General features: G+C 41.0%; 1 protein-coding gene and 1 long non-coding RNA gene across 5 annotated transcripts in view; one reads left to right on the top strand and one right to left on the bottom strand.

Moving 5' to 3' along the window:
• Positions 1-17054, bottom strand: part of nrxn3a (neurexin 3a) — a 269643-nt gene that overhangs the window by 190143 nt on the left and 62446 nt on the right. For all 4 annotated transcript variants that reach the window (XR_004327078.1, XR_004327079.1, XM_032501200.1 and 1 more), the window contains exons 3-5: positions 14794-14814; positions 13804-13830; positions 11058-11126 (exon numbers count right to left, since the gene is read on the bottom strand). Coding sequence is in view for 2 of the 4 variants with exons in the window: in XM_032501200.1 (XP_032357091.1) it covers positions 11058-11126; positions 13804-13830; positions 14794-14814 (117 nt within the window). In the remaining 2 variants the exon portion in view is untranslated. The remainder of the gene's footprint in view (positions 1-11057; positions 11127-13803; positions 13831-14793; positions 14815-17054) is intronic.
• On the top strand, positions 854-12807 carry LOC116670627 (uncharacterized). The gene is made up of 3 exons (XR_004327081.1): positions 854-869; positions 2972-2973; positions 12636-12807. It is a non-coding gene; the product is annotated as an uncharacterized LOC116670627 (long non-coding RNA).

The following is a 17054-nucleotide window of genomic DNA, read 5'->3' as shown; positions in this document are numbered from 1 at the left end:
CACACACACACACACACACACACACTTTGTGCCACACAGGGCCTGAAATTAACACTCGACCACCTGTCAAATGCGGCTGAATTTTGCAATTGGCAGGTAACACTGTCAGTCTATCTGCCAATGTGGCAGGTAGCCAATGAGAACTGAGTGAGTCAGACGTGTAACTATCGGTAAGCAAGATACGCAGTTGCTTACGGGGCCCCCTATCGCATTTTCATTACAGCAGTCCCACGTGCAGCCACTGACCAAGCGGGAGTGATAACGGGTCAGATTAATTTCCCTGTTTCTGCTATGAAGACAAGACGTGTGTGACTCGAACAGCTCACATTTACCAACAAAAAGTACAGCGAAAGACGGTGCAAAAACTTTCAGACCGTCCTGCCAACATGTATACAATTTAACATCAATGTACGCTGTAACGTTTTGTTCACTATAAAGTTGCTAAAAGTTGCTGCTGTTTCAATCCTGTTGACTCGCTGCAGTGGGCGGGCGGGGTAGCTACTCTGTTCCCCCCGCAACTGACGCGTGCACACACACATAAACACACACATTCAGACACGGTGGATGTAGGGAAAACCACAGGTGAGCTGTACAGGATGACTTAAATTGAGGACAGCTACATAGGTAGGTGCAATGATAAGTTGAAGTTGAATAAGTACTTTATCAAACTGCATGTGTGTCCCAGCCCAGGATTGGAAATTCTGCCTCCATGTTGGATTAACAAGTCGGGCCCCCCTAATACACCACGTGATGACGGTGTCATATCCACAAGTAGGCTACCATGACTAGGACAGGATAGGGTCATAGAGACACAGCAATTCCTGTTTTTGACTGTGGCCGGTGGTCAAAAAGGTTAACTTCAGGCCCTGGTGGCACACTATGCAGACCACAACACATACCTTCTACACCTTAGTAGCAAGACTACTATAATGTTTCAGAACTCTAGTCCTAACCTAATGGCAGCTAGGGAGTTTTTACGTATTTGGTATTATAGGTGTCACTGGTGTGCCAAAACCTTTCCAAAACCTCTCTAAGTGACCACATTTTCCCAAATGCTTTTACTCACTTCTTTGCTATTAGAAAAAACACACTAAAGACTTAAAATGACTTACAAAAACCTTTTTACATTCATTCAAACACTTTCAAACATATTTTATCTCATAAATCTCATGTATATGCCTGCAGGCTCTGGGAGGCGGGACATACTGTAGGTCTGTTGCACATTCATTTGGATTGGCTCCCATTGGATGTTCCCATCATGCTATATACCGTTGGAAAGGGAATGTGATTGGCAACAAATGCCATGATTGACATGTTGATAGCCAATGACAGCTTTTTCTAAAATGCTTGCTGGACGTTGGGTGCTGTCCAGGGGTGAAAACTAAACTAAAAAAGGTGGGGGTAGTTTCATTGTGTGCATCGCAATCAATTATTTTCCCCCACCCCTATTTGTTACCTGCCACATCAGGTGGTATTGTTTTCACCTCTGTCTTTCTGTCTACGCTGTCTCAACCACTGTCACTGCTGTTGCTAGCTAGATAGTGAATGAATCAATAGCTCTGTGCCGCTAACCGCTGCAGATTGATTGATGGGTGGATGTTCTATTATTGCTTGAAATTGCTTGGTTCCAGCCTACGTAACCAACAGCATTTTACAGGAAGCAAATCGGCTTTGATATAAAAATACAAAGACATTTTAATTTTGTCATTTTTTTGGCATATATTGTTATATAAGTGCACAATATGACTGGGGATGTGATCGTAAAGGTTTAAAAAGGCTTCTTCTTTTTTAAATGTCCTTTAAATTCTTTAAATAAGAAAAAAGGAAAAGAAGGGAAGAGGTAGACAGGGAAGGACATGGGGAATACTTAAGTGTGGTTTGTCAGTGCTGTTCTCTTTCTGTTTTGTCTGGGTCTGTTGTTTTTGTTGCCACTGCTGTTTGTTGGCATATGATCTCTGCCAGCACAGGCAGCAGCACAGTATGGGACAGCATGAACAGCTCGGGCGAGAGCAGCTCGCCAAGAGTGGCTTTGATACTATATACTTAGTACGGTGAAGCACATATGTTCACTACAAATGATATTCACATGTATCTCTGAACATTGATTCATTCACACAAACATCCACTAGCGCCTAAAAACGTACATTATATCCACCCATAAAGTATATTATAGTCAACTACTGTAAACTTTGCACACTCATGCATCAGCAGCATCCACACACAAGATAGTTAGTGGGGGCAAATAGTCCCCAGACTGGGGACCTGTTTATGTGACCAGATGGGAGTGCAGAGACGGGATGTCAAATGTTACAGTGCACACTGTGCAGAAAAGATTTCATTGCAAAGTCTGGCAGATCAGAAGTGACAAGGTCCATCTTTTTAAAGACTGTGCATGTTGCAGATGACATGGCAAAATTCTAAGTGGCACTCCACAGAGTTTCTAAACTCAAAGAAGAATTGATTGAGGTTAAAAAAATACCTTCCCTAGAAATAATAGTTTAGAGCGTAGTAGGGGTACAGGTAGGGCGGATGCACATGCATACCTTTTTAGACTTAGACTTAGACTTAGACTTCTCTTTATTGATCCTTTGGGATGACTCCCGCAGGAAATTGAAAGTTCCAGCAGCAGTTTTTAGCAAGAACAAAGAAATAAAAAATAGATAAAAAGACAGTATAAAGACAACAAAATCAACAAAATACCAATAAAAATTATAACAACTATAAGAACATTTGTCAAATAAACAAAGAAAAGACCATAAATTATTATAAAGTGTCAGTGTTTAGTCCAGTGTTAAAAATGATTAAAATAAATTGACCAGTGTGAATTTAAGTCCAGGTGTGCATGTATGGATGTATGTGTGTATGTATGTATGTATGTATGTATGTATGTATGTTAGTATGTATGTATGTATGTATGTATGGATGTATGTAGTCCTCTCTGCCCTATTTCTCCCTCCCCCCTAGTGAGGAGTTGTATAGTCGGATGGCATGAGGGACAAAGGAGTCCTTGAGTCTGTTGGTCCGGCACTTGGGAAGAGCAGCCTTCCTGAACGGCTCCTCTGGGTGCTGATGACGGTGTGCAGGGGTGGCTGGCATTTTCAGTAATAGCCAGCAGTTTGTCCAATGTCCTCCTCTCTGCCACGTCACCAGTGAGTCCGTTCATGCCGACACAGAGGGGCCCGCCGATCAGTTTATCCAGCCTGTGGGTGTCTTCTTTGATATGTGCCCCCCCAGCACACCACAGTGTAGAAGAGGACACTGGTGACCACAGACTGGTAGAACATCCACAGCAGTTTGCTGCAGATGTTAAAGGAGCGCAGCCTCCTCAGGAAGTACAGCCGGCTCGTGTCTTCCTGTACAGGTGGCTGCTGTGTGTTGTCAGTCCAGTTTGCTGTCCAGCCACAGCCGAGGTATTTGTACGACTGAACTGCCTCCACCTCAACTCCCTCTAGCAGGACCGGTGTGGTCTTGGTCGGACCTCCCAAAGTCAATGACCAGCTCCTCGTCTTAGAGGGGTTGAGCTGTAGGCAGTTAGGGCGACACCAGAGAGCAAGTCCCCCACCAGACTCCGATACTCCTCCTCCCTGTCACCGCTAATACACCCAACGATGGCTGTGTCATCTGCGTACTCTGTGTATGTGACACAGCTCCGAGGTGTAGCAGAAGTAGAGGTACGGGTGAGAGAGAGGGGCCAGCACTGTGCCCTGGGGGGCTCCAGTGCTGCTGACCACAGTGTCAGACATGATGTCCTTTAGCCTTACGTACTGTGGCCTGTCGGTGAGGTAGTCTCGATCCAGTCCACCAGATAGGGGTCCATCCCATCTGATCAATTGTCCTGGAGTATAGGGGGGCGAATGGTATTAAAGGCACTGGAGAAGTCAAGAAGAGGACCCTCACTGTGCCATTCCCTTATCCAGATGGGAGTGGACCGGTGTAGCAGGTGAGGATGGCCGTCTCCACACCAACGTCTGGCTGGTACGCAAACTGTAGGCGGTCCTGGGCGTGCTGTACCTGAGGTCTGAGGAGGCAGGGAAGAGCCGCTCCAACGTCTTCATCAGGTGTGAAGTGAGTGCCACGGTCGGAAGTCATTCAGCTCGCTGGGCCTGTTCTTCTTGGGAACTGGAACGATGCAGGATGTCTTCCAAAGGGTGGGCACTCTCCCTAGCTGCAGGCTAAGGTGAAGATCCGTTGGAGCGGCTCCCCCAGTTCTGCTGCGCAGGTCTTCAGCAGTCTCGGACCACTTTATCCGGGCCGCTGCGCTTTCCTGGGCCGGCAGCTCTTAGCTGTCCTCTGACTTGGTCTGTGGTGATGTGGGGGGGGGTTGTATTGAGGAGTAGGGGGGTATTGTGGTGTGGGGGGGAGGTGTGAAGAGGGGGGTATTGCGGTGTTGGGGGGGAGGTGTGAAGAGGGGGGTATTGCGGTGTTGGGGGGGAGGTGTGTAGACTGGGATGTGGTGGTGTCAGGGGGGAGGTTGTGGAGGGAAGGGAACATTGCTGCGGTGAGGGTGGGGGTGGGGGGGGGCAAGGGCTGGTTAAACCTGTTGAAAAAGTTATTCAGCTCCTTGGCCCTCTATTGTCCCCCCTGTAGTTCTGGTCTTGTGTTTGTGACCTGTGATGGTCCTCACACCTTCCCAGACCTCCCTCATGTTGTTTCCCTCAGCTTCTTGCTCCACCTTCCTCCTGTAGCTGTCCTTAGCTTCCCTCACACAGTGTTTCACCTCCGCTGTGCTGCCTTCATGGCCTCCCTGTCCCTGCTCCTGAAGGCAGCCTTCTTCCTGTTGGGACAGCCTTGACCTCTGTGTTACCCATGGCTTGTTGTTTGGGTAACATCGGACGGTCTGATAGGGAGACCAGTCTGCACAAAAGTTCAGGTAGTCCGTCAGACAGTTTGTATCCCCTCTATGTCTCACCATGCGGGCTCGATCAGCACATCCCAGTCTGTGGTGTTGAAACAGTCTCTCAGGGCACTTTCCATCTCTTTTGGAGAGGGTCTGCGTCGATCAGGCACATCACACGTGCATTTCCCAGACCACAGTGTTAGTGGTATTTGTATTCTTTCAAAAGATTGTGAATTTCCTCTTTTAACACTGTTCTCTAACTGTCTTTTACACTTTATAAAGGTCTGCCCTTACCATTCTCATCTTACATTGTGAACCCACCAGACCTCTCGGGTGGTCTAGGACAGCTCCGCTTTCGGTCCCCAGAGTCAGAGCTAAACATTGAGAAGCAATGTTCAGGTTTTTTGCTCCATATCTGGAACAAACTCCGAAAAAACTGCATGTCAGCTGCAAATCTCAGTTCTTTTGAATCAAGCCTGTAAGTAATTCATTTCTAACACTGCACTGTAACATTTATTATTGTATTTCAAACCTGTTTTATTCTAATTTAGGGGTTATACGTTGATTATGAATGTTTTTAATTGTTTTACCTGCTCTTTAATGTTTTATGTAAAGCACTTTGAATTGGCTTGTTGCTGAAATGTGCTACCAGCTTGTGGAGCATACGGTTCATACACCACCAACTGGACCTGAGTATGAAACAACTGGAGCATGTGCAGTAGGTGCTCTTGCTATGTGTACAGTCTGCACATTGACTCTTTTAGGCAGCACATGGACGGATGGGCGGATGGCGACATGTCCGTCACATTGACAGAAGCAGACACCAAAGGTACAGTATAAGTTGGCGTTCTTGTGCCATTTTATTATTTTACTAAGAATTGTTATCGTACCATACATCACGGATGCGTGAAAACTTGATTGGTTTGAAATATATAATACGCCACATGGTGGTGCTGTAACAACAATTTTTACCTTTTCGCAATTATCTCGGAAACAGCACGGCTTGAAGCATTAATTCTTTCATTGGTCTTCTGCTCTAATATGACATGTGACTTTTTCTCAATCATTTAAAAAAAATGAAGTAGTTTGAGACCTTTAATGGTTTAAAAAAAAAGGCATGAAGATAAACTGGGGACTTCGCTGAGTTTAAATCAAAGGAATTTCAATACATCAATTTGTGCCGATTATATAAGCCAGACCATTTTTTATCAAAAATGGTCATTTATAAGAATTAGCTCAGGAACTCTTAGAGATATCAAACTGAAATTCAAAACATGTTCACTTCTCGCGGTTTTGTGTACCCGACTGACAGCCACCTTTCCTTGGCTTAAAATCACTGCAACAACCAGTAAAAGACAGCAAGCTCGCGGTCGTCTGCACCCAGGGCACAGTCACTGTTTGTCGCCTAAGGGGGGGATTCATTTCTACTACTTTGTTTCTACTACTTTCCAGACTCCATTATACATAAAATATAAATATACACATATCGACACCGGGGCGTCCAACAATTTGTCGCTAAAGGTATGAGCTAAAAGACACAAACTAGCACTACGGTCACTACTGTTGTCGGAGAAACAGCACAGATGTAAATGTCGTGTTGACTTGAAACTGGTAACATTAAACCTCGTTTAAAGTTTTTCTCCTCTGTTTTTGTCATTTTACAGCAATTTGTTGGTGAAAAAAGTTATATTGTAAAAGGTTATTAATGTTAAATGTATAATAAGTCATTTAAATTCCCCCTCTTTTTGTGCTGATAAGAAAATGTATCCAATCCGTGACTAAAAACCGTGATCCAACCCGAAACGTGGGTTTTGTGATCTTTTGCACCCCTAGTCCCAGTTCAACACTTCAGGCTCCATGATTGTTTTGTTGAAGTTAAATTGCATGTTTTCATTATGAGGAAGTCAAACTCACGGTTTCTGTCATTTGTCTTTCACGGTGGTTGTAAACAGCTGTGGCTAGTTTGCCCTGGTCCTCTAGTAACGTTAGAATGAATCTAACTCTGTTAATCCAGTTGTTTCTACAATGGCCCATTGTTTTTGCATGTTTGAATTCTATCTTAATGTATCAAAACGGGCAGTTGACGGCAACACAAACCAAAATAAAAACAGACATTCTGTCCCAGAATGGAAATTTCAAAAGGTAAAATACTGGCTTAAGCATTGTTGTCAGAGAAGACAGGTTTTCAACTTAGTATGTTTTGTTGATATCTGATGACATAATTTGGTAATTTTGTGATTTTTAATATTATAAAACACGATATTTTAAACAAAAACAATATATATATATATATATACTGTATATACAGTACATAATGCGTAATTGAAATTCAAATTTTCACTATTCAGCAAGTAGAAATTGAGCTCAATTCAAGAACAGAGACAATCTCTGCAGTTATTTCAGATCACAAGGGAGTAGTAACCAATGGGGCTTTAGACGTGTCTGTTTGATGAACAAATGAGTCAGTGTGACAGGTCCGATAATAGCCACCTACCCTGGGGATTATAACTTATGTCTTGCATGGTGGTGTTACCAAGCGTTTGGACATTCAATTCAATTAAATTTTATTTATAGTGTCAAATCATAACAAGAGTTATCTCAAGACACTTTACAGATGGAGTGGGTCTAGACCACATTCTATAATTAACAAAGACCCAACAATTCCCCCAAGAGGAAGCGTGGCGAGGTAAAACTAGAGATAGACCAAGAGAATATTAACGTAGAGAGAGTCTTACAAAAAAGAAAAAAGCAGATTATAAAATGAGAAGAGAAGCATGCTGTTTCAGCCCATGCCAGAAGAATATGACTTCTCAATGGCAGAAACACAGTTTACTAATATCACCATCTCTCTCTATCTCCCTGCCTGCCACCAGTGAGCTTCCATGCAAATAGAGCCAGATATGAGCCTCTTGTCTGCCTAACAGGATGCGACAGAGAGCCTGATGCCTAATAATGTCTACCATCGCGCTCATGGATTAGACACAGCAACAAGGGAGAGAGACAGGTGGTAAAGGGAGAGGAATCTCCAGGAGCTTACACAAGCTTTGTTCTGTAAATGGGGCCGGCTATTACAGGTTACAGCAGGCTGCTTCTTAAGGCAAACACCCAAAGACAGATTTCTGTACTGGAGCTGCTACTCTGCACTCAAACCAACCAGGACCTTTCAATTTCACACTTGTTAATGCTAATTTAATTTGTGTTTATCACCACAGTATGGCACCGCTGTTTAAAATGAGTGTACACTTTAAAGGGGCAAGGACTGGCAAGGACTGGCAAGGACTGCCTCTATGGGGCTCTTAGACCACTCCCCAATACATGAAATACCTACAATTTTCCACGGCCAGACCAGTATGTGCGGCCAGACTGGCTAGCAAAACAAAGAACAGAGAAAGTCAGATTACAACACACACAGATGGAGTGTAACTTAATTTTCTGCTCAGGATTTACTCCTCCATATCTGTAGATAGAAAATATTCCTTTACTGCTAAATTAATTGCTGAATGCCGAGTACACCACCTTTAACTCCCCAACCCCCTCAATAAAGGCAGTAATGTAAATACTATACTAGTTGCTCATTTAATTCATAATGATGCATCCTATTTTATAAACTGACCACATGTCAGAGCTAGATTTGCAAATGGACTTGTAAATACAGCTGTCAAAAATGTAGTGTAGTAAAACAAAAAAACAATTATTTGCCTCTGAAATGTAGTGGGATAGAAGTATGAAGTAGCATAAAATTGTAATTCTAAAGTAAATTACAAGTAATTAAAAAATATACTCAGTAAGAGTACTGGAGTAAATGTACTTAGTTTCTTTATTGCTGTAGGACTTTGTGTTCTAATGTTAAGTTTTGCACTAAGGGCAGAGATAAGCGAGAGATAAGAGTGGCAGTGATCAGACTGAAAAAGTGTATTTATCAATATTTCCCATATGTTAAAATGTTTAGGCATTTTATTTAACAGGCCTTTGTAAATGTGTGGTATCATGCGTGCAAAAAAAATGTTCCTTAGTATTATGAGTAAATACTTAATTCATAATTTCTAAAGCAGTGTTCTTACATTAATACACATTTGTATGTAACTCATAAACATTGTGGATTCACCATTTCTAAACTTAGCATTATATCAATTAGAAACCAGTTATTTAGAAGTTGTCAGTAATTCAAAAGATCATTTAGAAAGTGTAAGTAAATAATTAAAAAACTATGAGATGTACATTTGGGCATGTATTTATTCTTATAATGATTAGACATGCAATAAAGGTTAGTGAGTGTTGTAATATATGTTTTATAAACAATTATTAATACTGCCATTCATGATTCATTCAGGTAGTTACTAGTTGTTAGTTAATATTGATCTAATCTTTGCGTCACCAAGCATTTACAAATTAGATTTAAAGGCCAGCAACACCTCAACACTCACAAAAGTGTCAGTTGTTGTCTAAACAAAAAGAGGAAACATACGTAACAAAGTGATATATAACATTGGCATAGATACAAACATGCAAACAATGTACTCTTCTCAAATTGCCATACAAATCCAAAAAGATTAAATGCTAACTTAACACTTGAATGCATGTGAGTAGGCATATGGGGCTACAGTAGTATGGCTGACAGGGCATAGAGGAAAATAGAACACATTTATCCTTGTGTCTGCAGAAAATGTACTGTAGCTATGACACACCATATCTCATTCTCTCTGGTTCTGCTCCATTATTCTGGCCTCATTGTGCATCTCGGCAGCATTCCTTCCTTAATTAATTCCATAATATGTATACCAAATATATAAAAATGGTCTCAAAAACAAACCCTAGTCAACAAACCCTAACCCACTAGTTAATGTTACAGTTAAAGACTAAGGGCAGGGTGTGAAGCACATTGGTGCAGGTGTTCTTAGGGCGTGTACAAATCCACTTTTGCTAGTTTAACAAAAGGGTCATTGTGCCAGGAACATGGTTAAAAAGGGATGTACTTAGTGTCTTAATTAATTCATAGGCGTAACATGCAATAAACCAATCAGTGTCACCTCCCATCCCCTGTAAAAGCCAGGCACGTTTGTACGTTGGTGCATTGCTATTATGATGGCGGATTTTGCTGCTTAATATTTTTTATTTTTTAATCTTTTGCATGTTTTTGTGCTGCTGGGCATCCTTGTGTGTGTAACAAGCATAGTGTGTGCGTACTGTGCACGAAGCTAGGTGCAATTTACGCTGTTAAAATAACAATGAAATGCTGCGTTACTGACTTTAGACCAGGTCATCAGTGCGATCATTTCTGCTGCCTCAAGATAGCAATATGCCAAGAATGCACCTGAACACACCTTCATGTAGGACCAGGGCCCACAGGGCCCACAGGTGCATTTGCTATTTAAATGACGTGGGCAATGGACTGGAAATTGACAACTGCGTCAGTCTTTGCGCTGCACTGTGCCGGTTGCAAGATAAGGTCCCTGTTGTTGTTAATATTGAGTTTTTCTCAACTTCATTCTCAACTCTACTCTAATTTTTAAATATTCATTATAGTTTGGGCAGTGCTCCAAATAGCAAAGCTACATACAGCACAGAATGTGTTACGTTTATATAGGTCATTAAGTCAAGTCACCTCAGGTTTTTGCCTTCAGAATGCAAGTCAAGTCGAGTCCTCAGATCTGATTTATTTTTTAATTGTCCGTGTTCAGCAGGTGAGCTTTCTGAGCTGTATTCACATACAACAACACACACCTGTAGCTCCAGAAAAAAAGTACAAAATGCTACTTTCAAATCTATTTCAGGTTCACATGCATAAACATGAAATGTGTTTTGAAAATCAACTTCCAGCAAACTCATTCCTTTGTTTAAGACGGTGCTTGTCAGTTTGGTTGCTGACATGTCACTGCCCCCATCAGCCAGTAGAAATAATGAATTCTAAATGTTGTCATTTGAACTGGTCTTATGTTTAGTGAGGGTGGAAAAGTTGTTTTTTGTGAAAACTGAACCACAGTGAAAGTCATAAATCTCTCTCATGCTGTCTCTCCATACACTGCATGGCATTCTAACAAATTACATAGCACACACAGCAAAAAAACACAAAGTGACACAGTTTTTTTCTTCTCCTTCAATTAAGGTTGTCTTAATTACTCGCTTAATCCGAGCTCCCTCTGTGAGAAACCATTTCAGAGGAGACACTGAACACACACAAGTCAACACATTAAAGCATCAATCACATTACTCAAACACTCACAGAGCAAGCGGCGCTTTTCATAGAGGCGGAAAAATAAAGATTTCGAAAAAGCTGTACCTTTGCTTTTAGCTAGAGGAGCAAGAGGAGGTGAAGAGAGAAGACAGGATCCACAGCCGAGAGAGCCCAGACAGGGAGGGAAAAGAAGAGGAGACATAAGCTCAAATTCTAGCAGGCACCCAACCTATCAATGTATACATGAATACATGACATGGGAATAAATCAATGTACAATAGCAATACGACTGTACATCACAACACACAAACACATGCAACTGCATTAGGCATTACAGGTTTTCTGAATGTCACAACCATTCTGCCAAACAAAGGCAGAGCACACTCACTACACATATGGTGCAGTGGCTTGGTGAACTGTATAACAGATATGTAATTGGTTCCATACCATAATTGGTCCCATATCATAGTCATTTTCAGGTTCATACATGTATTTTGGGTTTCTATTAAAACATACTTACATGCTGTAATGTAAAAAATATATATTATTATTACCTGTATTCTCCCTCCGTCCAAAACGCTCCGTTTCAGTGCTTGTTTCTTTAAGCCCCCTCTTACATATTTTACAAAAGACATGGACATATTGCATATGGGACCTTTAACTCCCTTGCTGTATCACATATTTGCAGTGGTTCATTATTAAGTGTTTATTAAGTAAATAAATACTTTGTTAAGGAGGAGTTACTAGACCTTTGTGGGCGTGGGTACAACGGGTAGTGCCAGGGATGTCAAACTCCTTTTAGTTCATGGGCCATATACCACTAATTTGATCTCAAGTGGGCCAGACCAGTAAACCACTCCAGAAAGACTAGAAACTTTATCTGCCACAGAGTTTCTGCAAGTTTCTTCTGCTGCAACAGTATTCTAAGGCCATTGTAGGAAAGAAAATAATGTTATGGGCCCGGGAGATATTCTAAGAAAAATTATAGAATTTCTAAGAATAAAGTCGTAAATTTAGGGTAAAAGAACACTGGTATTTTTAATTTGAAGTGGTAAATTTAGATTTGGAATTAATTCCTTCTCTGCAATTTTCACACTTTGCAAAGTCATCCAGTGGGCGTTTGGCAGGCCAGTTCTGGCCCTAGGGCCATATGTTTGACACCCCTGGGGTAGGCAATTTCAGGGGCAATGCCATCACTTATATAAGCAAAACGCATACCTTCTTTTTTTGTGAAATATTGGATAATTTGAACACATTTTTGGATTATTTCATTGCATGGCACATATTTTCTACTTTGCACATTCCTTGGTAAATATTGTGCACATTCCATCATCTGTTTAAACACATGTTTGTACATCTTTTTAAAGACATATTCTTTTATTCTTTTTTATTTATTTGTCTGTACTTAAGCTTCTCCTGCTTTCTTATCATGCCTCAAGATACCAAGGCAAATTCCTTGTATGTAAAGTATGTATGGCTATTATCCAGATTCTGTTTATTTTGTTGGATTTTAGAAGATTGTTGTGTGTTTTTTGTTTATTATGTACAATATTTCTTTCTGAACTGTAGTGGAGTAAAAGTATAAAGTAGCGTAAAATTAAACTACTGTACAATCTAAAAAAGGAGTACACGAATACACTCGCGGGTAAAAACCGTAAAAATATTTTATCAGATGTGCTTTTCGTTTAGACGGCGACGGCGTTTTTGGGGCTTAAAAACGCAAATAAGTGAAACCACCCTCCAGAGTGGAAATCTTAAAAACGCCTCACAGTCACGTTCCCGTCTTAAGGGTAAAAACCAGCCTGGTCTCACAGAATTCCGTGAAAATTATCACAAACTGTTATCAGCGCATTTGGTCGTGGCACAGAAGTTGTAAAAATTCTGTGTGGCCACCACAGAAAACAATGCTAAAGTAAAGTCGATGAGTTGATGACATAGTGTTAAGAGCGACAATGGTAGCGAGTAGAATGAAAATCCGCGTTGAGGTGGTGGATGAGTCAAACAACCCAAGACTTCCACCAAGAAGACCCGAGATTGGGTCCCGCTTGTCCCGATTCCTAAACCCAACCGTCACGTTCATCTTTTTCTAAACCCTTTGAGTTTCAATTCCGCAATTTTAGTCCCCACTTGATGGCATTTTAGAAACTACCCATCTGTTAAGCTGTATTAAAATATAGTCCAGTACCACTGCTGTTTGTGATTGTGTTTTAAATGTACTGATTCCACATATTTGTCACTGACAGAGCTGAGCACACACAGAGATTTGCTCTACATGTGATTGGAGATGAGCAGAAGCTTGATAACTGGTACGCAGAAAAGCCAGGCTGCTGTTCGCTGAGATTTGACAAGTTATGCTTTGCAGCACTGCAGGCTCCAGTGTGAAACTGGCGTGAGGCTAGGCTAGTTACCTTTAACAATAATGTAAGCAGATGCTACTTTACTTTTTCTCCATCACAACTGCACTTAGTTACTACTTGGTAAAACACTGAATAAATGTAGCTTTAGCGGACAATGTTGTTCAATGTTGTCCAACAACAGTGACAAAATTGAATTGAATTGAAATTGAACAGTAAGATAGTAGCCTCTACACTGTTTTGACCATATGTATAGTTAGTGCGTTTTGGCTTTGTAAGGCAGTACAGCATAATTATAAAATGAGTGTATATCACAAATATATACAGTATGATGATGCACATGTCACATTTATTCCACACCAACGTCAAAACATGCAGCTCCACACTACAATCACAAACCAAACAAAGACATGACAGCGAAAAGGGAAGGAGAGGCATACCTTGTTCTGCCATCATATGTGCAAGGCCTTGAGAAGATAAGAGAGGGATAAAAGAGAAGGACAGAAAGAATGACAGAACACTTGAGAAAGAGAGCACACTTAGTTTCAATACTTTTTGGTATTGTGATGATACATGTTTACACCCAGGAGTGAAAGCATGACATCAGAACACACCAACATGTCACACAAAGCTTCCTGTGGCTTTCATCAGAAGAAATACCAGCATGTTAGAAGAAGTGAGAGCCTGGAGAAAACATTTCACCTCATCTTGAATTCAATAACAGAGCTCACAATCACTGACCAGATATATGGACCTAAACCTGCAATAACTGATTTTTTTTCTGCAAAAATAAGTTGTAAACACATTGACATGAAGCCTTTTAAGTTGATGTAGTAAACCTGTTAGCAAACAGCTGCTTATTTACACATCTAGCAGCAATTGAGCAACATTTCATCATTTATAAAGTCCTGGTTCTGTCCACCTACAATAGGTGATTTCCAGTAAAACCAATGTGAACGGGTGAATTCTGGTCATTTGAAATATGTCAAATTGCATCAAGACAATGACAAATAATTTCTAGTATAATATAAAAAGCTACAGTTTTCTGAAACCTAAAGAAAACCTATCTAGAAACTTCCAATCCAAAAGGAATAAGTTACAGAGTAGAATAGTTTAGAATTTTGTAATTAAAGGGCAAATGAATCCAAGCACAGTTTTTTATATATCTAGCCTGTTTCTTGATGCATCTTCTATTATGTACTGTACCTTTTTGCACACTACTTCACTGTAGTTTCTTTTGGCAGCTTTGTGTGGTCATTTTGTTAGACCATGTTGTAGCAGTTATCACCTGTAAGCTTGTCAACGGGAATGGCAAGCAGAATCACCTAGCCAATACTATGTTTGTATTGATCTAGCTTGTTTGGAAATCTGCAGCTATGCAAATAATAACTGTGTTTTTCATATATTTACATTTATTCATTCAAACTCACCTGGCATATTGCTGTTGACCTCTGGAATACAAGGAGAAAGAGAAAACAAGCAAACAAAGACAGCATTAGAAACACTCATTACTTGCATGTTGACTGTCATGCAAAATATTCATAGTCCATACAGAGGGCTGGCAGTAGGCACAGCCATGTGTATGTCAGTTACAAAGCAGAAGGTTTTAGCAATGAGGTGTGAAAGCAGCAACATTTGGTTTGGAATAATTATTATTATTAGAATCATTCAGTCCCATTAGATGGCATTCAGAGAGAAATATCCAGTGGGAAGACAAAGGCATCTCTTCCCTCCATCTATAAACAGTATATAGTGACAAGTATATGCAGGTGCTGTTGTTAAACTATAAAAGCATACAACAAGGCAACCCAAAACCCCAAATAAGGTCATACTTTAAGTGAGTTGCGAGTTTTGTCACCATAGTACAAGGAATGAAAGAACAAGCCAACAGACTTAAAGCATCTGTCCCAAAAGGCTGAGATGTTGTGTAAAGTGTTGGACGGATTAAACACCAAACTGATGATTTTGCTATACTGTTAAAGTTAAGTTGCAGTGGTAAAGTGTCAAGGTTGTTAAGGCAATGAGGCCACTAATATAAAAATCCAGGATTCCCCTGTAAACAATGAATATTCACAACAAAACCCTGGAAAAAAAGGACTGCACTTTTGAGCTTTTAGCATGTGGTAGCAAAGTGAAAATTCTGATATGATAAAAAATCTGGAGTTGAAGAAATGCTTTCTGAATAGTGTCCATTTCTAAGCAAAGCCACGATATCGCCCTCTGGACACATGAACATGATGGTCAAAATTATCAAAATTACAAAATGTAAGAGGTTCAGTGCTTTAAAGAAACTAATTATTGGCAGGTATTTTATTAAAAGTATAAATGGTTTAAGAAAAATTAAATTAAAAAATAAATGTAAAGGGACATCTATATAGCACCTTTCTAGTCTTAACGAGCACACTAAGAGCTTTGCACAGTACAGGCAACATTCACACACAAATTCATACACTGGTGGTTGATACAAGGTGCCACCTGCTCATCAGGTAAACATTCACACACATTCACACACCAATGGCGCAGCATCATGACCTGTTGTACCGACTGTACCACCTCAGCCACAGCCGCCCATAAATAAGACAATGTCTCTGTACCAAAGATTGTGATACAGAAAATGATATATGAACAACAGACTCCCATATGCAAGCTTTCAATTTTAAATTACTAATCTTTCTTGAGAACCGCGTATAGGACTTCACACTTTACACTGTGCTTCCTTGGCTTCTCAGCAAAACGCCTGCCAAGGCATACTTGGGTCACATACCCAGGACATGGCTAATCGCGATCAGAACCAGTGAAACACATTAATGGATCACAGGAAGGAGTCACGTTGTCGGCTGGACAGAGATGGCGGCTCAAAGTTTTAGCTCCTGGCCCAACATTGCCAAATAGTTGTTTTATATAGTTCCAACTCCAATATTCTACCACTTAGGGCTGCACAATTGATCGAATTTTAATTGTGATCACGTTTTTGACTTCCCACGATCAAATTTGCGTGATCGAGCGATAATTTTTTTGAAGCGTCATTTCATAGAACGCTCCGGGTTTTTTGCATAGCCCATCTGCCGCTACTACCGTCTGATCATGAGCCAGTCAGAGTAGTTCACTGCACCCCGTGCATCTTAGCTTCAAGATGTAGACAGTCCCAGAGGACAGAGTAACGGGAGGAAAACTCAACAGAGCAGTCGGTTATACGTTGGTCTTTAGGTTTACCAGTTTACCAGTAAACGCAACATTTTGTCCCGTTTGTTGTTTTTCAGACAACAGCAATGAGCAGTGCTAGTCGATGCTATAGCGTCTGTTAGCTGTTAGCTCCTCTAGGACGCACCGGTGCTAATGTCCTCGCATCCGCTGCAATGCTGTTCATATGGATATGGTTTAATTTTGCGTTACATGACCCATTTCGTCTGTAAAGCCGTGCCTGTGTTGAATCTATCCTCTACCCTCTCTCGTCTACTCTCCACGCAGCCCCGCCACACAGCGCCGGTCCAAACTTCTGACATTTGTCTACAGTTTTAATTGTTATTAACACAGCTGTATATTGTTAAGTATGAGGGGCAAACCTGTATTTGTACCAGTGTTTCCGTCGTAACTCGGCTATCGCGGCCGCCACGGTGAAGAACACAGAAGAGGCTAACTTCAGTTGGTAGAGTAACAGTGTGAGACGGAGCTGCTGGACCTGGACCTGGGC

The sequence above is a fragment of the Etheostoma spectabile genome, chromosome 20, assembly GCF_008692095.1.
Source record: "Etheostoma spectabile isolate EspeVRDwgs_2016 chromosome 20, UIUC_Espe_1.0, whole genome shotgun sequence".
Classification (NCBI taxonomy): domain Eukaryota; kingdom Metazoa; phylum Chordata; class Actinopteri; order Perciformes; family Percidae; genus Etheostoma; species Etheostoma spectabile.
Note: the sequence above shows the minus strand (reverse complement) of the source record. Positions and strands in the feature narration are given on the sequence as shown.